Source organism: Grus americana, chromosome 11 (assembly GCF_028858705.1).
Source record: "Grus americana isolate bGruAme1 chromosome 11, bGruAme1.mat, whole genome shotgun sequence".
Taxonomy (NCBI): Eukaryota; Metazoa; Chordata; class Aves; order Gruiformes; family Gruidae; genus Grus; species Grus americana.
Genome location: NC_072862.1, coordinates 14,295,747 through 14,316,859, shown reverse-complemented (window position 1 = coordinate 14,316,859; position 21,113 = coordinate 14,295,747). Strand labels below are relative to the sequence as shown.

Sequence of the window (21,113 nt, the reverse complement as noted above, 5' to 3'; positions counted from 1 at the left end):
TAAAACTTACATATAAAATGTAGAATTAATACTTACAGCAGTATATTCATCGAAACTGTGTTGTTCTCCTTCAAATCTTTCTATTCGTGCCTGTGCAGTTCCATCTATAAGCCAGCCAAACCTTTCAACTACAATTCAATAATATTATATTAATATTATAATATTATATATCATAATATTATTATAATGCATAAGGTACTTATTTCAAAGAAGTAAAACAGTTATTTAAATACTCTTCTATCACTCACCATAGTTTTCAAAATATTCCTTTGGACCTTCTAAGTTGTCTCTGATCGATTTTTTCAGTGTAGATGTGGCCCATGCTATGACATGATTAGGAAGCTCAGTGTCCAGAGTTGTAGTGCCTCCCATTAGCCAAGAACGTACTGTCTGGACGTTCTAATAGAAGTGCAAGTTCTGATTATTTAAATTTAAAAAAGAAATGCAATATATATATTTTAAAAGCAAGTTGCAATCTGCAGAAGACACTGTATCAGAAAAGTATGTAAAATGGACAAAAAATAATTATCCCATCTTACATAAAAATAAATTCTATCCTATGTGCAAACACACAAAACTAAACCCAAGACACTTCTCTGAAAGTATCATGATTAAAGGCCAATACTAAGTCAACAGAGATACAGCTAAAGCCCCCAGAAAGGCTGTCTTCCATGGAGTCACAGAGCAGTTCTTAAGACATAAATCTTTAGATATTGTATATATTAGTTGTTAAGGATTTGAGGCTTTTCTTTTTCTTAGAAAGAAAAGGAAAATCAACTCTAATTTTCCTTGTCTTTCTCTAGGGATCTTAATTATTAACGCAAGTTTATTGTAAATCATCACACACACAACTAAGGTGCTAATTTTATTTCTATGCAGAATGTTAGTTCAAAGTGGACACTGCAAAACTACTTGATTTTCCATGTTAAAAATAAATACATAAATAAATTGGAATATGTGGTTACTTATACTTAAAGCACTCAGATGGTTTTTTAAACATGCCAAAGAAGAAAACAAAAAATTTATCTTCTAGCTAGTTTTCTTTCCTGAGTAGGTTTTCAGCCTGACTTCTATTTAATGAACAAACAGACAATTAATTTGTAGACATACATACAGATTTGCAGATTAAATCAGCAGACTAAAACAATCGGTAGCAGGTGTACCCATTTTTTTAAGAACAAGGAATAACAAAATGAGTTTCAGAGCCTGGACTTCCACTGGGCATCAAGATTCATGATGTGACCTGCAGAATGCTTATGGAAAATAAATACCTCAAGATGCATTCTTCTTCCCCTTACCATGGTAGTCAGAGTCCTAAATAACTAATATTTTCATGTACAGAGCAACTTAGCAGTTACATATTTAAATAAAGATAAAAGCACACCTGGAGAGTCTGTCCTACACGATTTACTATAAAGAGAATCGCTTCTTCTAGGTCTTGGAAGCTTGGATAAAACTCCATTTTCTTTTCATCAAGAATCAATTCCATCTTAAATAAAGGTAGAGAATGTCGGTCTTCAGGATCAAAAAGTTTCACAAAAGCTGCAACCGTTCTTCTCAATAACTCTTTTAGCTAGGTAATAACACATATCACTTAATTAGTTGAAAGAACAGAAAGTCCCATCCCACTTTCCCTTTATTCAGTAGGCCAGGATTTCCATTCATTTTAGTATTTTTGGCCTGATTCATGAATAACTGAAGTAGTGTGAATTTTTCTAATGAGTTCAGTAGGCATTAATCCCGACCCTTCAAGGATGTAAACTAATGAACAAGTAAACAAATACTTCCGTAAAGCCCATGCATTTATTTTTGCTACAAAAGTAAGTCTATTACTAATATATGCTTTAAGTATAAATGAAATATCTGGAATACATTTTCCTGACTTTTTGTTTTTTAATCAAATATGATAATGATTTGATTAGACTATTGTTCTGTTATTTTTCTACAATGTAAATAAAGGTTTAATCCTAAAAATGACTGCCTTCTCAAACTGCTGAACACATATATTCCCACAGAATGTTATATTCTTAAATAGAACAATGTAAACAACAGATGTTTTAAGTTAATTGGAAGTTAAAGGATTTTTAATTTTCAGTAAACTAAGAACTTTGAAAAACAATTCACTCAGTCTGATATCAGTGATTTCATTTGAATGTTCTTGTTTTATTATTATTAGGAAATAAAACAATTGGAAGTTCCTAAAACAAACAAAAAAACACCCAACCCGAGAAATGCATCATGTAACTTCCACCTTGATATAAATAATCAGGGGGAAAAAAAAAAAAAACTTGCAAAGGATTGTGGTATCATTTTCCACAGAAAAAAGTTGTGTTTGGAAATTTTGCAGAACCATAGCCCCTTGCACACATGTTGGCAGAGCTGGACTCTCAATCTGTTTGGTAGATATGCTTGCTTTCAAGGGAGAGGGACCAGGTTTTGTTCATTTTGCTAATATATGACATGTAACTGTAGTTCCAAGATTGGCGATAGGAAGGGTCCTGAGAACACCGAGATATTTCCTTCTTTAAGCTAATGACATTCTAGTTGGTAGAATTAATTTCTCTGCATTTAAAAAACTATAAGAAAAAGTAGAGTAGATTACATATTTATTTTAAATGAGGGAAGTTAAAAATATTTAACACTTTGAATACTTTACTGGATTATGTGCAACAGATGGCTAACAACGATTAATTAAACAGGCCCCGTATCATATAGTGTGCTGACTCATCAAATTTAACCTAAATTTCACATTAAGTTTATCACAGAGAGGAAAGATTTTTTACCTGATTAGACATAAGTGTAGCCACACAGTTATAAAAAGGGTCAACCTGATCCAACTTTACACCATTCAATGACCCCTTCTGAGTAAAGAGACTGATAACTCTTTGATACCATGTATTCAGTATCTTGTCTTCTGCTTTAGAACAGCTTAGAGAGACATCAGTTTTTAAAGATTCACAGTCAATTGGCCCTTTCAATCTAGAAAATAAAGTTACAGGCAACTTTATAAACAAAATTTTAAAACCCATGGAGTAAAGTAACAGTAATCTACACTGTATTACAAACCCATTCATCTTAGCAGAAAGCACAGTGGGAATCAAAGCATCACTTCTGTAGATTTAAAAGAGGAAAAATATACCCCAAACCGCAGGAAATAAAGAACAGTTATCAGAAAAAATAATGAGGGAAAAAGATACTAAAAATTATCTTTTTGAAAATTATGAAAATGAAAAGTTCCAAGATTAAAAATAAAACTCAACTGATGAAAACCAGCAAGAAATCTGATCGTTAGGGTCAGTGTAGAATTCCCTACACATATCAGTACTACTAGAAGTCAATTTTTCAAATGCTACTTCAACCAGACTTCTGTGGGGATCACAACATTAAGAATAAATAAATAATAAGATCTTTACAGAAGTAAAAGCAAAATATAAATCAAAAGGGCTGATACCACCAGCAATTTAAGCACCAATAAAATATTTATATGTAAGAGAGAGAAGAAAATTTAAATGTGTCATAACACAAAGTAATCTACTCAAAGAACATTAAATGACACATTGAAGTAATTTATTGTATAAAAAATCCTACCATAAATAATAGAATTGAACAAACTCTTCTTTACCAGCTTCAAAAACCTATACGGGTTAATAATTCTCCAAAACAGACTTTACCTGAAACTTGAGAAATCCACTATAAGAAAGTTAGAGAATGCTGCATAACCAAAATCCAGTAGAGTTTTCATTGTGGGGTGGAGAATGTGCAAGTTGGAAAGGATTTGATTTTTTGCTTGGATAAAACTGTCGTGCCATGGTCTAGAAAAATCCAGGCCACTGATAAAAAAACACCCAGCAAAACAAACAACAAAGTGAAGAGCTCAATCAATACTTGAATAAAACATTCTTACATATAAAAAGTAGTATTAAAAAGCTTATGCCCTAACATGAATAGTTAAGTGCTATACACATATCTTCAATACGATGCAGGGGAAGCCATAAGGATACTCTCTCTGATCAACCATGTTTTATACTCCAGTGTATTTTCAGATCACCTGCTCTTCCTGAAGCTCTTTCAATGTAAATTTCTAACTTCACCAACTGCTAAAAGGAAGTATTTATCATCAATATTTAGATGGCACACATTCTGATGTTTCAGCAAATTGTGCAATTCAGATAATTATATTCTGTCTACCTGAATTCGTCTTCCATTTTGGTAGAGCGTAATAGCCTTTCCTTTGGTCTCAAGGTTTCACCTCATAACACCGAAGTCAAATGAAACCTTGGCATTAGATGCAGTTTTAGCATGTTAAAGTACTGTACAATGCTGCTGTCTGCCAGTCAAATGCCCTGTACACACATACACTTCATTCCAGAGGTGGCTGCAATATGACTTTAGTGTCCAGGCACTCAAAGCCAGAAGTCTCATTTGCAGTCATTAGTGCTACTCTATGTAACTGTCACAACAGTAAAAAAACAGTCAGTGCTAAAACTTTGTAAAGCATTCAGATATAAGATGTTCAAATGTAAAATCATCTACAGACAGAAAAAAATGTCTCATTAAGGGACTCTAGAATTAATATTGTGCCATAACTCTGTTCATGCAGCTGAACAAGAATTTCATTTAAGCAACTGAGCATGTTTTGCCAGTGGGTTATTTGCTAACTTATTCCACTCACACTGGTGATAAAGGCAAAGATGCCTCCTCTTCATCTTCAAGTCCTTTTATGTCTGGTTTAATAAGAACATTTTGCACTAGGAAAAAAAAATATATATATATATGAACATTAGAAGAAAATTAAGCCATATTCAATAGGTACTGTACTCCTCAGCCTTTCTCCAGGTTGAACCACGCAGATAGTAGAATGGAAAGATAACTACCATCCAAATCTTCAGAACACATTCTCCCAAAGGTAACTCAATCACAGCTTCTGCTAAATATCTATACAGATTCAGTTGGCTTAATTCCAATTCTGTCCCCTATTAATGAAGATTTTCAGAGAGACTAGTGTTTAAATAATCAAGTACTTTCTTAAGTAATTTCTTCACTGAGAGGATGGTCAGTCACTGGAACAGGCTCCCCAGCTAAGTGGTCACAGCACCAAGCCTGTCAGAGTTCAAGGAGTGTCTGGATGATGCTCTTAGCCACACAGTTTAGTTTTAGGTACTCCTGTGAGGAGCAGGGAGTTGGACTCAATGATCCTTATGGGCCCCTTCCAACTTGAGATATTCTATGATTCTAAGTATTTATGGCAAATTTTTTTAATATATTTATAGTGGGATACTATAATTATCCCACTGACGACATTACGAAAAAGTTAGTCCCATGTTAAATGGTGTCTTTTTTCAATCTGCATTTTAAAAAACATCAGCCATCCACCAGAATATTGATAAAATTTGGCTCAATTTCAGATTTCAGATACTATAAATGTAAATAAAAAGATATTAATATATGATTTTAAGGGAATATGCTTTCAAAATTCCAGTTCATGAATCTTTTAAAAAAGTCTAAAAATCAAAGTGAGTTGTATGAGTAATATCTGAAAATAGCTAATTATTTTTGCAGATTTTTATTGTGAGCTTTCTTATGCATAGAAAGCAACATCAGAAAACTTATGGATGTGCTTGTGGATGAACAGCTTAGAAAAAAGCTGCTGTTCCTGAAGAGGGAAAAAAAAAAGAATGACTAGTACATAAAAAGTTTCTACTTTCTTTAGTAGAAAACAGCAATACATTCTTGCATCAAATTAACTAAACAGGTTAAAGACTTAATGAAATAAGGTCATCAGCAATTAACCTTTTTCTCATGAAGTCTACAGCTGCCTTTTCTTTGCTTGAACTATACCTTCAGCTGGTTAACTTTTTACTAGTCCAAATAAAACCAGGAAGTTTTGCCTTAAACATTAGAGCCAATACACATTTGATGAGGCAGAAAAAGAGAAATCAGTGGTTAATTACAAAGATCATGCCTGGCTGAAAGAACAATCTAGAAAAATTATTTTCAGTGGGAGGACATGAAGGAGCTTATTTTCTATATATACACACACACACATATATACACACACAAATATATTAATAATAGTACTGTGTAGTTTCTGGCACTTACCCACACATCTTCTCATGCTCATTTCATAATCCCTTATTATTTCCTCTAAAAGCTTTTCAACTAACAGCTCTCTATCTTTGCCTTCCATGAGTGACTGTGGGACCAATGTGAGCATGGACATTAGCCACTGCTGCTGAATGGGAACCACTGGATTACTTTGCACGCACTTCTTCATAAAGAGATAGTTTGTCTGAAAGGACAATATTGTTAGAGGTCTAATAATTGGTTATGTAAATATTTTTGCATTAGGCTTGACAATGAAGTCTCTCTTTATTCACCATGGTTGGTAAAATGGTCTCCCTCTCTCAATGCTTAAATACAAAATATTGTACTTTGTAGTAAGGCATTTTCCTTAGTTCTTTGCTGAAGTTTATGACTGACAATAAAACAGTTGAAGGTCCATGTTATTGCTCTTTGGACAAACATTTATCTGGCAAAAAGTACACACAAATAGTTGGCCGGGGTTTTTTTGCAAAAAAAAAAAAAAAAAAAAAAAAGGTATTTGTGCTTTTGAGTGATAGGTTTGTTATAAAACAAAAAGGGATCTGAATCTCTGTAGCCTTCAGAATGAGTTTACCCAACATCAGCTAGGAAAAATACATGGTCCCTTAAGCTACTTAATATAAATATTTCAACGCTAATTTGAGTTTGAAGTGGTTTTCAGACATAAAGACTTATTTTAAAAACTACACACAAATTCCAGGATTTCTACATGTTCTTCAAAACAGGTGAACAATGTCAAAGACTACTTTTTGTACAGGCTAAAGTATAATCTATGACCTCAATGGAAAAAATCTGGAAGCCTGTTAGAATTTTTTCTAAGTAATGATCTTTAACTAAGGTTTAGATCAAAACTTAAATTACTGATGGACATGCTTTCTGTAACAGAAAAATACTTTCTGTCTACTGGACCACAAGTAAAGATTGCTATTTTGTTTCCTATTCCATTCTCCTCCAACAAGACTACTGAAAGAGCTTTTCCTGTTTAACCACATTAATTCCCCATAACGTACTCAACCCTTCTAAATAGAGACCATTCACTCTTCTACTCTAAAAAAGCTGAAGAAAGAATTTAACTCACTCTTCGTTGTTTTTGCTCACTGTTCATCTGTATAAAAAGGAACAGAAAATCTTAATGTATTAAGAACATATAAACAAAAAAAATCAGAAATACAAAATTTAACAAATATTATTCCTAAATAAAGACTTTATTCTGTAAATACACAGGAGTCAATTTCAATGGGACTATTTGAACATATAAATACATTTATGGATTACTAAGGGTTGAGATAAGTATCTTTAAGTAAATACTAGTAGTAAGAGGCATAAATGCCCCAATAACAAAGAACAAAACAAGCAACAGTTAAAATATTAAAGAAATACTTTCTCACAGTGGAAGGCAGTTCTGGAATAGGGGGTACAGGATCTCTGTGATATTTTTCTTCCATGGATAAATGATAGACTTTTAAAGCTCGATCAATTCTAAAGAAAAACATATAGTCAGAAATGCAGAAAAACTATATATAATATATTAAAAATAATGCTATCATTTTAATTGATGCAATCTATTTTGCTGTGTTTACCAACTCTTTGATCACTAAAAACTAAGGCTGCCTTTCCATACTCTGTCTTCTCTTATATAAAGAGCCACATTTATCTTGACCACAATCACAATATACATGCCTCGATTCACCTCATCCAATTGCCCAGCACTCTTGTTAGGATAATATCTTACCTCTCCTCAACCAACCACAACAGATCTTGTCCAACTGTATTATGAAAAAAAAAAAAAAAAAAAGAAAAAAGTGCAGAACAAAACGAAAGTGCTAGAGCCATTTATTTTAAGACCAGCTCTTATGTACTACCTGTGGTTATAAATTGCTAAATAACTATCAGAAAACTTTAAATGGTTAATGTTGGCATGTCATGCTGACCTTACGTATTAAAACATTTCAGTCCATCCTTTTGGGATACACTCCTCACATATCTTGCAAAGAGTATTTCAGCCTTATCTCAATATAACTCAACTAAAAACTAACAAGTGGAAGTTAGACTGCCAATTTCAAGTATACACTCAAATTACTACTTCATAGGACCTTATTTAAAAGACAGTTCACTTTGTACAAAAGTGTAACTGAATCAATGTTCCAGCAGAATATTCACTGTTTGTCAGATAGCTGGTCAGCAGTCATCTTACTGCAAAGTAAGTTATCACTACAAGATAGCTGACATTTTCAGCATACTGAACATCTGCATTCTAAATACTGCACTCTGCTACTGCAGGTACCATTGAAAGGTCAGGATTTACTTTCCAAGAGCTAAATTTAAAAGACTTTTGTTTGTTAGATTTGCATTATATCAACCTTTAAACTACCACCCCCCATCTTTGGCACAAATCAAGTTCTCCTTTGCAATAAATTCTTCTCAGACTTCAATTCTGCACCTTAGTTTTATAACACTGTCTAGCTTCATGAAGCCAACGATTTGGGACACATACAAGTATCTTTCCAGAAAAAACAAACTTGGCCGCTTAAAAATTTAGCCACTTTAGTGGAACATCAATTGCACAGGAATTAGTTAAATAACTGGTTACCATCACCAAATCTAGTCACAGCAAATGGAATCACTAAAAACCTACACCAACAAAAATAAAATTATTGATATCAATGACAATACTTAAAATGGGTTAAATTAAGACTGTATTCAGGTATTTAATTTCCATTTCTTCTTCTGAAGGCCAAAATGATATTTTCTGTGTTTTTTAATCCTATCAAATACCATTAGATTTCCTTACCTTTTTAATCTTTTACATGAACACGCAAGTTGCTGTATATTTCATCATAATACCACAAACAATGCAACCTTAGCCCACATAATCCTCATGTTTATGCCAAGATAATCAACATGTCTAGGGATTCTTTAGTAAGTTCCTGAAAACAACGTAGGTATTTCAGGAATAAATTTATATCAAAAAAAAAGATAAGATAATTTCTATTAGGCCAACAAAAATTACATGAAAGCAGCCTTTTCCTGTTGTCTTTCCTCCTTTTCTTCCTTTGCAAATGAAAATCTTGAAAGACAATTTTATGTGATTCTACCAATCAACTTGGCAGCTGTGCTCCTCTGGCAGTGACACAGATCACTAAGCTCAGCAGCAAATGCATTAAGATAGTGACAAAGCCGCCTGTTAGAAATAGACCCATGTTTGGACCATTCACACAAAAGCAAGCAAGGAATCCAGACTTTGATTCTCTTTAAGAAAGGTTTTCATGAAGAGAATGTATTTTTTTCAGTCTATCATAATGTTCAAAATGCAAAGGTCACTTTCTCCTCACAACTCACTCCAACAAACATACATCAAGCATATTGTGGGCGCTGTAAAGAAAAAACATCAGAGATTCCATCAAATGTTCTTCTGTTATTAATGATTTTAGATGTGCAGTGTTTAGCACTGCAATAGTGACATCAAAAACCTCTAAAATTAACAAACACTGTTATTATTTCTCAGATGTCAAATGTGCAATGTTTCTTTCATTTGAATTTCAACATTTAATGAATCACATGAAACTCACAGTAACTGAATAAGCAACTTTTGCTGTTCGTTGCATCTTCGGTATGTCAATAGTTTATTCTGTGGTGGTGACATATCAGATGTGACTAATGAAGGTAAAACAGTCGGAAGAAATGAAGTTCTCAACGTCTTTTTATTGGAAGGTGCTTGATCTGAGTGTGGCATCTAAAACCATAACAAAAACAAGATTCTAGAATACAATTAATCCTGTCCAGAAAGCAGTTTAACAGATGCATGCATTAAGTTAAATTTACATAAAATCTAAAATGAGCTAGCCTCTGGGATTTCCACAATCTAGGTATGAAAGTTTAGATTTCAGAAAACAGAAAAATACTGTAGATGCTAAAATTGTGAAGTTCAACAGAGAGTCCATACATACAGTCTGCAATAGCAAAAAATGATAGTACAGTTCTATTAACTCAAGATTAGCACATTGCATAAAAGTTCTATGACAAATCTGTTTAAGTACTAATCTGCCAGCTGTACAGAGCACAGAAGACAGTAGAAAAGCAGCGTATTAAATCCCCTGGCAGACTGCACCGGACTGGCTGTGTTCTAGGCATATTTCCTGTTCTGATGGGGCCTGAGACACTGTTGCTGTTTCTGTGGCTTCAGTGGGTGACTACCTACTCCTTTCTTGTCTGGTCACTAAAAAAAGTTACTGCCTTATTAAGTCCACCCACGCTAGATAATGTGGAACAAATTCGGGCAAGGGTGACCTCTGAGTTCTGAGGAAAAAAAACAATGCCTCAAAGCATCCTTGATATTTGGTATTACTGTAAAGATAAAGCTGCATTGACTTTTCAAATATGAGATCCTAGAATTCTACTGAAGTGAGAAGCAGTCTTTAAAGGAAAAGAAACAAAATCATAATGACATCAACATAGACTTGACCACAATGTCAAACAAATGGGAGCAAAGTTATGAGAAAGCTATTCTTTAGACACTGTATGACTGTTAAAGAGAGACAGGAAATTATCAAGAAAGCATTTATATAAAACCAGGACCCTATTCTTCTTACGTTCCTCAAGGAAAAAAAAAGAATTAAACTTCTTTTCTATGTGCAAAGTAGTCATTAAAAGTTCTATTCCATACATGGAAAGGTTAAGAAACTGCATTGTCATCTTGTAAAAAGCAGTGTAAAATTGGAGACTATTCAGAAATAATTTTTTACTGCTGAAAGTCTTGTGGTGAACTTGGCAGGCTGCTCGAGAATTCTCTTACATATAAACATATATTCCATCAATAGACCCTAGTGATAGTGTTTTATGTATTTACCTAAGGCAGAGCAGTATACAAGTTCATTTCAACTGCCTGTCCAGAAATGTTTATCTGAGCTATAGGAACAAGTGCCTCTGTAAATACCAAGCAGGTACTTGACAGTACTTTACTCTTTTGTACTGCAGCAACTCTGGGCTCTGTAAATAATATTCTCTTACAGTATGCCAAGGTGTGCATCTTCAGAAACAAGGCTAAGCTGAGCAAAGACTAAACTGAGATTACTAAGACAAAAGAGGCAAGCAAGGTTTTAATGTCGTTGAGGGGATGTGGCTAAACCCTGGCTTGTGGATGCAGATTCCCAATGAAAAGACTTATATAATTTGGTGGGGTGGATATGGGATTCAAGTGAAGCAGATGGGAGTTTTGGTTGTGACCACAGTTGTGGGTAGCTGGGCTGTGCAACAGGAAAGTGGAGACAGGTATGGATTTGAAATAGGAATCCTAGTTTGGGGGAGGATGAAGATGTGGAGCAGGTAAGTGGGTAATCACAGTGAAAGATACTTGGCAACCAAAGTTTAATAATCATCTCATATAAAGACAGGAAAACAGAAAAAAAAAAGAAGGAAAAGAAAAAAAACAAAACCCTGCTGTGTGACTGGGCTCAGGTTCACTAGAAGACTATCTTTTTATAGCAGCTTAAGTCTTGCTTGTGGCTGAGTATGGTTATCCCTAAAGATTCATAGTAGGGGTTGCCCTGGAAACACAATGCACAAACTCACAACTGCATTTCAACAGGTTCTCACAGTGAAGCAGAAAGCCAAAGCTACCTCCTAAATTAGCGGTATGTCCTAGGAATTAATTAAAACGGGTGGTGGTGGAGGCATCAAAAGAAATAAAGCTGAGCTAATGACAGTCGAGACGGTCATTAGGTTTTCCTGGCGCTCCCTCAGCCCAGCATGGCCCAGGGACACAGTCCTGCCGATGCGGAGGAAAGAGCAGCATCGACCCCTGCGACCGCCCCAACCCCACGGAGGGCCACCCCGCCGCCCACGCTGCCCTCACCTCTCCCGGTGCCGCGGTCCCGGGGGGACAGGGGGCGCCGGGCAGGACGGCGGCGCGGAGGCGGCTCAGGACAACACCGTGTTGCCATAGAGCCGAGGGCGGGCGGCGCGGAGGCTGTCAGCGGAAGGGGCGAGGCGCGGCCAGCGGGGCCTGGCGCCGTGCGGGTCTCTGACCGCGGGAGAGCGGGTCTTCTCGGTGGCTCTCCCGGCACAGGGTCGCCTAGCCACAGCTCCAGCGCCGTCCACTTTCCCTGGCGCCGTTTCAATCGCCAGGGACACGCCGCGGTTTCGAGGTCAGCTCAGCCAGACGCCGTAGCACATCAGCGCCGGAGCGCCCTTCGCCCCTGCGGGCAGTGACCACGGCCCTTCTCAGCTCCGTACAAACCCATTGATGTCACGGCCATACCTTTAACCGTGTCTCCTCACCTTTCAGAGACTGTTCTCTTGAAAATAAAGTAGTACACTGCCCTTGAAAAGGAGCTGTGCCTGCCTAGGTCTCTACGGTTAACGAGGGTCACCTGCCCAAAACAGAATGCTCATTCAATGCCTATTTATTCACAGAAAGCGTGTTTGTTGCGTTTTCTACTATCTAGGCTACGAATACACTCTTGTGATTTAAAAAAAAAAAAAAGGCAGTAAAGAATTAGAAAAACCTTACCTTAAATTCCCTAGTCTGCCACAGGGCTTAATATAGCCTAAGCAAGTCTCTGCTCCAGAGCGCTGCCTGCACAAAGCAGATTAAAACCTTCTGGTTCCAGATCACAGCAAGAATGCTTAAGAAATTGTAATAACCCCACATATCAGACAGCTGTTGCTAAGCGTCTACATTTTGTAAAACTATAAATGGAAATTTTAAGAAATTCTAGAGATTTACTACCCGCTTGCCTACATTTGAGAAAGAGAGTTTAAAATCCCATTTTGTATGTGCGTGGGCACAGCCCCACAAGCAGAGACTGCAAGAACAACAGGTGTACAATTTAGCCGTTTGCACCCATCCACGCGTTACGTGGGAAACCAACCCCCTTTTCAGACAGCCGTTGGGCAGGTGGCTGTGAAAGCTTTCCTGAGGAGAGGGGATATCGCTGCTGAGAGAACAAACCCCGCTGTTTCTCCAGCCAGTCTCACGCCGTACGGGCTGGTTAATAGCTGAGAAGGGGGCCAAGAACACACGGCAGAGAAGAAAGCCGCCGCGGGGTCAGCGTTCCAGTCACGGGGAGGCGCTACCACTCCCGCCCGCCGGTCGAAGGCGATGCAGCGCTGCCTCGCGCAGCTCTCGTCCCTCGAGCGCCCCGCCCATCCGCCGGGCGCAAGCAGTGGCGGTTGGGAGGCCGCGCGCGTCCCGTCGTTTCCGGTCGCGCCTCTCGGAAGCAGGCGAGCGGCGGCGCCGGCTCCATGTGGCGCAGGCTGCGCTCCGCCCTCCGGAGGCTCCGCGGCTCGCCCGCCGCCTTCCTCGCCGGTGGCGGCCGCCTGCCCGCCGGCCGCGGCGCCATGGAGCGGGCCGTGGTGCGGTGCGTGCCGTCCGAGCCCAAGCTGAGCCTGCGGTTCGTGCTGCCCGACGGCAGCGCCAAGCACATGCAACGGGACCAGGCGGAGCCGCTGGGCCGGGCGCTGGCCCGCATCGCCACCAACGCCGCCAAGGGCCACGCTAAGGCGGCGAAGAAGAGCAAGAAGGCGCGGGCGGAAGGCGGCCCGGCGGGGGAACCCGCGGCGGCGCCGGCCGTGCGGCTCTTCTCCCGCGACGGGGAGGCGGTGGCCGAGGAGGTGCCCAACGCGGCGGCCTGGCAGGACGGCGCCGTGCTGCAGATCGGGGAGGCGCAGTACCGCGTGGAGCGCAACCCGCCGGCGCTCACCGAGCTCCAGCTGCCGCGCTCGCTCCTGGCCGGTTTCCCCGTGTGCCCCAAGGTGAGTGCCGAGTTCGCCGCGCCGCAGCACTGCCTTTTCCACTGGTACCGCGAGCAGCGGCCCGCGGCCGGCGGGGAGGCGGCGGCGGGCGACGACGGCCCGGCCTGGGTGGAGGCGGCGGCCGCCGAGCGCGTCTTCACGCCTTCCAACGCGCTGGTGGGGCTGCGGCTAAAGCTGCGGTGCACCCCCGGGGACGGCGCGCAGCGCTACGGGCCGCCCCGCGAGGTGGAGAGCAGCGGTCCCGTGGAGGCCGGCCCCGGCGCCTGCACCTTCGACTCCCGGCACCTCTACACCAAGAAGGTCTGCGGCGAGGGCTCCATTCGTGCCGTCTCCTACAACATCCTGGCTGACACCTATGCCCAGACGGAGTTCTCCCGCACCGTGCTCTACCCCTACTGCGCCCCGTACGCCCTGGAGCTCGACTACCGGCAGAACCTGCTCAAGAAGGAGCTGGCAGGCTACAGCGCCGACCTCATCTGCTTGCAAGAAGTGGATAAGTCGGTCTTCGTGGACAGCTTGGCTCCAGCCCTAGATGCTTTTGGACTTGAAGGGCTCTTCAGGATCAAGGAGAAGCAGCACGAAGGCCTGGCCACTTTCTACCGCAGGGACAAGTTCAGCTTGCTCACCCAACATGACATAGCTTTCAGTGAAGCCCTGCTCTCGGATCCACTGCACGAGGAGTTGCGTGATAAACTGGCCAAGTACCCCTTGGTGCAAGAGAAGGTGCTGCAGAGGTCATCTGTGCTGCAGGTACCAGCTTTTGTTTGTGTTCTTCCCACTGTCTCCAGGCAGGTGCAGCCAAGCCAGGTTTGTTGAGCATCGAACCGCAGAAAGAAGGCAAAGAATTAACAATCTGAAACGTAGAACAGTGGTATGGTCTCAGTTAGCTAGGGTAGTGAATAGAGCAGAAGAGCAGCTTAGGAACAAGAACAAAGCATTGAGACTTTACTGCACTGGATATATGATAAAACATAAATGGATATGGAAATGGATATGGAAATGGATATGGAAATGGATATGATAAAATTTGATAATAAAGGCAAAATTGTTTTAAGAGGAAGACAGCTGTTGAGATTCAGGGCCAGGTATCGATTCTTGGTTGGTGGTATTGGCTGCCAAGCTTTTCACTACTTACTTACTCTCATATGTCAGAATATGTATTTAATAAAAGTTATATCTTGTAAATCAGTTGTAAATGAGATTAACTTAATTTGACTTGCTTTAATAGTGCCACTTTACAAAGTGAGAGTAAGGAGAGAAATAAGGTTGGAAAGGTTTATGAGCTTGTTGATGCCAGTGGGTCTGCCAGCAGAGCTATCGTGGAAGTACAAATGTGTAGGATCTAGGTCTGTGTCAGGACTTTCAGAAACACTCATTGGTAAAAGTTTCCTACTTGTGGACTGAGTAGGACTAACAAGTTTTCCTTGATAACTGAAATCACCTTGATCATGTTCAGTTTAACAACTATGCAATGCTAGTTTGCTTGCTGAAACCAGAGATAGAGCTGCAATTCTGTTGCAAATGGGAGAATAGAAAATAAAAGTAAAGAATGGTACAGCATTAGCAACATCTTATGGAAAAAATACGGCCAAACCAGACACTTATGGACAAAGGAGCATTTGTCAAATACCTGGATGTAGTGGTAATATACTGGCTGAAACCCAGACCTTATATAGAAGATAAATAGACTCAACTTAGCTGTACTGTTCATTAGTTATAAGCATCAGATTCTTTGAACTGGATTGCCATAAATGCATAAGCTAACTATTGCATTTTTTAAAATATATAATCTATTTAAGACTTAAAGATTGCTTTTTCTCTTGAAGGTTTCAGTTCTTCAGTCGACAACTGATCCTTCCAGGAAGATTTGTGTAGCTAATACCCACTTGTACTGGCACCCAAAAGGTAATTTTGTCATGTTCCTGTATGTAGGATAACTGGGTTTGTAAAGGTTTTTGTCCTTCCTAGGGAGAGTGGATTTTCCCCTATTCTTTTGCAGCTATAACCTTTTCTTCTGGAACTGAGGGTTTCCTGCCTTGCTGCTTATCTAGATGGATCAAGCCAGGCTGCTAGGTCTGTTGACTTACTTTCCTTAGAGTAAGATTGTTCTAGTCTGCCTGGGAGTCAGTACAATATAGCTGAAAGCAAGGTAATTCATGTTACACACAATTTACCCACAGAGCACACCATAAAAATATAGCTACCTTTGTGTCTGCTCCTGGCTTCCCAATCCTACTGTACCTGAACCAGTTACATTGGGGTATTGCCAGAAGAGCAACCAAATTGGGCTACAGAAGCTTTTAGAAGAGATTCTTTTCTAAATTAGTTTTCTTTTGGTTCTGTGCCTTTCAGGAACACTTGTTATGGTTGCCACAAAATGGAAAGCTGCTGTAATATGGGTGTTTAAGGTTCAGAGTTCTTGCATGTGTGAGTTTAAAACATTCTCTGCTTCTCTAAAACTTTCATAGTCAAACTTCAAAGGCTTCTTTCTTTATGAAAACTACTCTAAAATCTAGTGCACAGAAAGTTTGAAATGAGATTACTGTTTCAGAGCTATACATGATACATGCTTAAATGAGCAACTTGGAAAATTCCTGTAATGCTACTGTGAAGTATTTAAAGTAATATGTTTTTATATTCTTAGGTGGGAACATCCGTCTCATCCAAATTGCTGTAGCCTTGTCTCACATCAAGCACGTAGCATGTGATTTGTATCCTAGCATACCAATCATATTCTGTGGAGATTTTAATAGTACACCATCATCTGGAACCTACAGTTTTATTAACAGTGGTGGCATTGCTGAAGATCATGAAGACTGGGTCTCTAACGGAGAAGAAGAGAGGTGCAATATGCCTCTAAGCCATCCTTTCAAACTGCTAAGTGCTTGTGGAGAACCTGCTTATACAAACTATGTTGGTGGGTTTCACGGATGTCTGGACTACATTTTCATTGACAAAAATGCTCTAGAAGTTGAACAGGTCATTCCATTGCCCAGTCATGAAGAAGTAACAACCCATCAGGCTTTGCCAAGTGTTTCACATCCTTCTGATCATATAGCACTAATATGTGACTTAAAGTGGAAATAGAGCAGCTCTTGCATGGTGCTTTTGGGGGTTTTCAAACAAGAAATTTGATTTACTGCTGGAGAACTGAGGTTACATCCTTGGCTTATATGCTATTAAAAGGGAAGTCAGAATGATTACTGAAAAGTTCATGTTTAATGGTTCTACTGAATATTATTACACTGTTCGGAATACTTGCATGGCAACTGTTCCCTTTTTTATATGCTAATAAGAAAAACAAAAATATTTAAGACAAGGGATTTTGAAAATTGGATTATCACATACCTTTTTATAGGTGTTTTTAAAGGATTAAGAATTATTTTGTTAAACATACATGAATTTAATCTGATTTATAAGACAGTGTACAAACTGAATCCTGCTTAATTCAGAACCAAATGCAGAACTTGAAAATAGCTTTAGCTGATTCAACCTTACTGTAATTACTGTCATGACAAGACAGTTTTTAAAATAAGTTCAGAAATTTTCTTGTTCACTTACTAAAAAATTGGACACAGTAATGGTAAGTGGCATGAACAATGTACATGTACCTACTATCTTCTGAAAAGATGTTCTTTAATTGTCAGTGGATAGGCTTTGTGTCAACAGTTGGCCATGTTAAATTCAAGATTATAATTGATTTGAAAGCATTTTGCTTGCCCACTTAATATGGGTAATGAGAGTAACTTTAGCACCTGGTAAAATTGGACTACATATATAGGTAAGCATCTACTTTGAACATTTGTTCCTTCTGTTGTTTATAGTCATTGGCAATATAAGAAATACCAAAGTTTAAGACAGCAAACTCTGGCTGGGAGGGAGCTTTTTAATAATACAATCTGTTTTCAGATGGTGGTGGGGACAGACTAGTTAGTGTGGTACATCAGGTATCTGAATCTAAATCTTTAGAGAGACAGACAAGTGACTTGCAAACCTTTATCACAATTTTCTGTTTTCTTCCTCTATTGCATACAAAGACCACCTGAATTTAATAGTGGTTTTCCCACATTTTTTCCTTCTAGAAATAGTCTAGTCTTCCCTATTTTGTATGAGATAATTTGGAAGTGGGGAAATCGATTTTATCCATACATTCATTGAATGTGTTGGAGAGGTTTGAATCATTTAACAAGCTTCTGTCCCTGCATCATTAATCCATATGAAACAAATTGCATTTGAAAACCCTTTCACTAGATCTCCCTCTTTCATGTAATAAAGTTCCCTTTTCCATTGTCTGTCACTGGTGTCACTTGATTTCTTTCCAGATACTGGTGTCTTTCATGGCAAAGCAAGTCTGCCCAGGTGATAAAAGCTGTGTAGCCTGTACTTGCACAACTAGCTACTCCCTTCCACTGCATTCTGGTGGACTGTAGGTTTTAGTTGGGATTCAAACTCTATATACTGCTAAAAATAGGCAGTCACTTTCAAGTAGCATATTGCTGAGGGTCACTGGTCATGTCTTGCTGTAGTACCTGCTATACTGTGAAGGGTGGTGCATTGCACAAGTTTGTAAACATCTGCCTTTTCACCTATGTTATTTCCAATAAAATTACTACTGGTTTTTGTTACTGTAGTATGTGAACATCTAACAAGTTGATGCTGATAAACAACTGCACTAGTAAGGCAGGTTTAGCCTCAGGTCATACAAGGCTAAAAAAACCACTGGGCCATAAATCTGAAAACATACCTCACTGTCTCAAACAACATGACATGAGAAAACAAATCTCATGAACTGTCCAGAATTGTTACCAACTCTGCACATAAAAACATAGGTAAATGGGAATTCACAACAGGACCATTCCATTAATGTGCAAGTTTGTAGAAGCCTGTATTACATGAGATCTCATGTAAATGTCCTTTGCAAGTAGCTTTTTCCAGCAACCTAAGCAGATACCTTCCATCTTCCTGTCATCCCAACCTCTCTTACCTGATCTGGCTTTACCACCTCTGAGTTCTGGCTACTTGTTCCTGCTCATGCCACATGAAACTAAAATAGGGGTAGTAATCCAGCTAAAAATACAAGGCCTTTAATTTGTAAATATTTGCAAAAATAAAATGTATGTAATTTTAGTGGGTCATTATATCCTGAGCTAATCCACCATAAAGCCTCTTGTGCCCAAAGAGCAAGATACAGGCTTGGAGGTAGGGGTAAGTGATCAAGGCCTGGAGCAAGGCCTTCACAAAACATAACACAAGACCTAACTGAAAGGGTGATCAGTGATTCATAACTAGACTTCCAAGATACAGAATGAGGAAAAACCTTGCAAACAGAATGGAGGCTGTAAACCTTGTGTCTGGGCAAAGACTACTTAATACTTACTAATTTAGTAAATGAGGGAAAGCTTACACCTGAAGATTGAATGTTTGCAAGCATATGGCATCTTAAAGGGTAGAAAAATTAATTGGAAGAGCTGTTCAAGAAGAAAATCTAAGTATTAGACCTTGGAAAAACACTGAAAATTACTACATTATATCTGAGACAGAAACCTTCTACAACTTGCCAGCTGTGAAAAATTTTGGGGAAAAAACCTGAAAAACAAAACTCCACTGAGTAATGCAGGCTTGTAGGCTGGCAAGAGAAATGACTTAGTCACTTAGAAAAAGATGGCAATAAAATTTGGAAGTGAAATCATATTACTCAAGCTAGCTGAGCTCCCCTGATAACTTAAAAAACCCATTCTTTTTCTCCTTTTTAATACCTACCTATTACAACTGGATTGCTTCGTCTTATTTTCCAAACCCAAAACATTAGAAATCTTTAACTTCTCCATAGGACCAGAAGATGGAGCTGCTCAGAGAAGAGACTTGCCTGATGTTCTGCCTCCCTTCCAAGAAACGGCACATCCCTCTCATTCCCTGTATCCCTACTTGGGTTGCTGCAAGGAGAGGGAGAGCAGAGCAAGGAGAGGGAGAGCACAGAAGAGCTGGCATCTGCAGGAAGCCAGCGGTAAGGGAAACACACAGCACTGGAACAGGCCCAGTAAAATTAGATGGCCCTTGCACATGGGAGATAATCCTTTAATATCTTCAGGAGGAAATTCAGCCCCACGAGCCAGTGCTGGAGATTCTCCAGCCCAAGTACCTCTGATTTAATTAGTCAAATGCAGCAGCACAGGCTGAGTGCCAATAGCAGCAATGTGTCAGGAACCAGCCAGACATTTCTGGAGTGAGAATGCAGCACTAGGGTCTCAGTTAGGAAAAAGTCACCATTTGAAAGAATTGTTATATTCTGAGGGGGTGAAAAGCAACCCTTAAGTACACCTTTGGCCCATATCCCCCATGCTCCTAAGCTATATTTACATCTATGTGAGGTAATATATGGTGCTTCCTACTCCACATAAGGTGATTTTAGCTCCTGTTTTAGCTCTCCCTCCACATCTGGACCTTGCCCAGCAATTAATTCTTCCTCTCTAAATGACCCCTATAACCCAGATTTGTAGAAACTCCATTAAGTTTGTCTCCATTTAATTTCATAATCCTAAACTCACCTGCATTCCTCTTCCAGCAATTGGAATGCTCCATATCCTTCACATCAAAAGAATTGGGCAAGATTCTCTTTGTATCCTTTCAAACGTGATTTTTTTTTTGTTTGTGGGGTTTTTTGTTACTTTCCCAGACCAGCCATTAAGGAAAAAGGGAAAAAGAAACATCTTTCTTAGCTTTCTAATCAACTTTCCCATCTCTGATGCAGTGAACTCAAAAGAGATGGCATCTGCTCTGACTACCTGTTGTCTCCGAAGGAGTTTGGTCTTTCCACTGGCTCCTGCTGCGGACAAACTCGTCGCTCACAAGAACAATACAAGGACTAAGAACACTGAAAGACTGGCCTTCTGGAGGTAGTAAGATACTTGGCTAGTTTTTGGGTTGTTCTGGTTATTGTGAAATGTAGTTTACCCATGTATTTGATATGTACAAAAACCAAACAAGTTCTGCCAGATCCTTCAGATGGGACTGGCAACTTGAAACTCGTATTATTTTTTCCCCTGACCTTGTCCATTCCAGACAAAGGGATCTTAGCCACCTGTGACAGTACTTCAATTCTTACACATCAGTTTTTCTTGTATCACTGCTATTTTTGAAGGGACTAATTCAAGCTTTCAGTAAAATGCATTTATGTATCATGATAAAGCAAACAATAATGCAAAGTATGATTAATAGAAGGAGGAAGAAAAGGAAGGAGAAAAGTGGCACAAGAAGAGGAA

At 39.3% G+C, this 21,113-nt stretch overlaps 2 protein-coding genes across 3 annotated transcripts in view; one reads left to right on the top strand and one right to left on the bottom strand.

Annotated features, from left to right (window-relative positions):
* The window catches only part of DNAH12 (dynein axonemal heavy chain 12), a 69,652-nt gene extending 57,596 nt beyond the window's left edge, over positions 1 to 12,056 (bottom strand). For both annotated transcript variants that reach the window (XM_054838769.1, XM_054838771.1), the window contains exons 1-11: positions 11,954 to 12,056; positions 9,672 to 9,835; positions 7,491 to 7,581; positions 7,181 to 7,207; positions 6,100 to 6,289; positions 4,673 to 4,748; positions 3,672 to 3,830; positions 2,784 to 2,979; positions 1,385 to 1,573; positions 249 to 399; positions 37 to 128 (exon numbers count right to left, since the gene is read on the bottom strand). In XM_054838769.1, coding sequence (XP_054694744.1) covers positions 37 to 128; positions 249 to 399; positions 1,385 to 1,573; positions 2,784 to 2,979; positions 3,672 to 3,830; positions 4,673 to 4,748; positions 6,100 to 6,289; positions 7,181 to 7,207; positions 7,491 to 7,581; positions 9,672 to 9,835 — 1,335 coding nt within the window. In that variant the 5' untranslated portion in view covers positions 11,954 to 12,056. The remainder of the gene's footprint in view (positions 1 to 36; positions 129 to 248; positions 400 to 1,384; positions 1,574 to 2,783; positions 2,980 to 3,671; positions 3,831 to 4,672; positions 4,749 to 6,099; positions 6,290 to 7,180; positions 7,208 to 7,490; positions 7,582 to 9,671; positions 9,836 to 11,953) is intronic.
* Positions 12,057 to 13,319: 1,263 nt separating this feature from the next.
* On the top strand, positions 13,320 to 18,471 carry PDE12 (phosphodiesterase 12). Its single transcript, XM_054838863.1, has 3 exons — positions 13,320 to 14,604; positions 15,681 to 15,759; positions 16,499 to 18,471. Exons 1-3 carry the CDS (start codon positions 13,345 to 13,347, stop codon positions 16,939 to 16,941), a joined length of 1,782 nt encoding a protein of 593 aa, XP_054694838.1. The 5' UTR covers positions 13,320 to 13,344; the 3' UTR covers positions 16,942 to 18,471.
* Positions 18,472 to 21,113: the final 2,642 nt, after the last annotated feature.

Bases quoted from the DNA above. Each gene is read 5' to 3' on its own strand.
- PDE12 (XM_054838863.1), top strand. From the start codon at position 13,345: ATGTGGCGCAGGCTGCGCTCCGCCCTCCGGAGGCTCCGCGGCTCGCCC. The intron at 14,605-15,680 runs GTACCAGCTTTT...TTTCTCTTGAAG, and splicing joins AGAGGTCATCTGTGCTGCAG to GTTTCAGTTCTTCAGTCGAC. The intron at 15,760-16,498 runs GTAATTTTGTCA...TTATATTCTTAG, and splicing joins CTTGTACTGGCACCCAAAAG to GTGGGAACATCCGTCTCATC.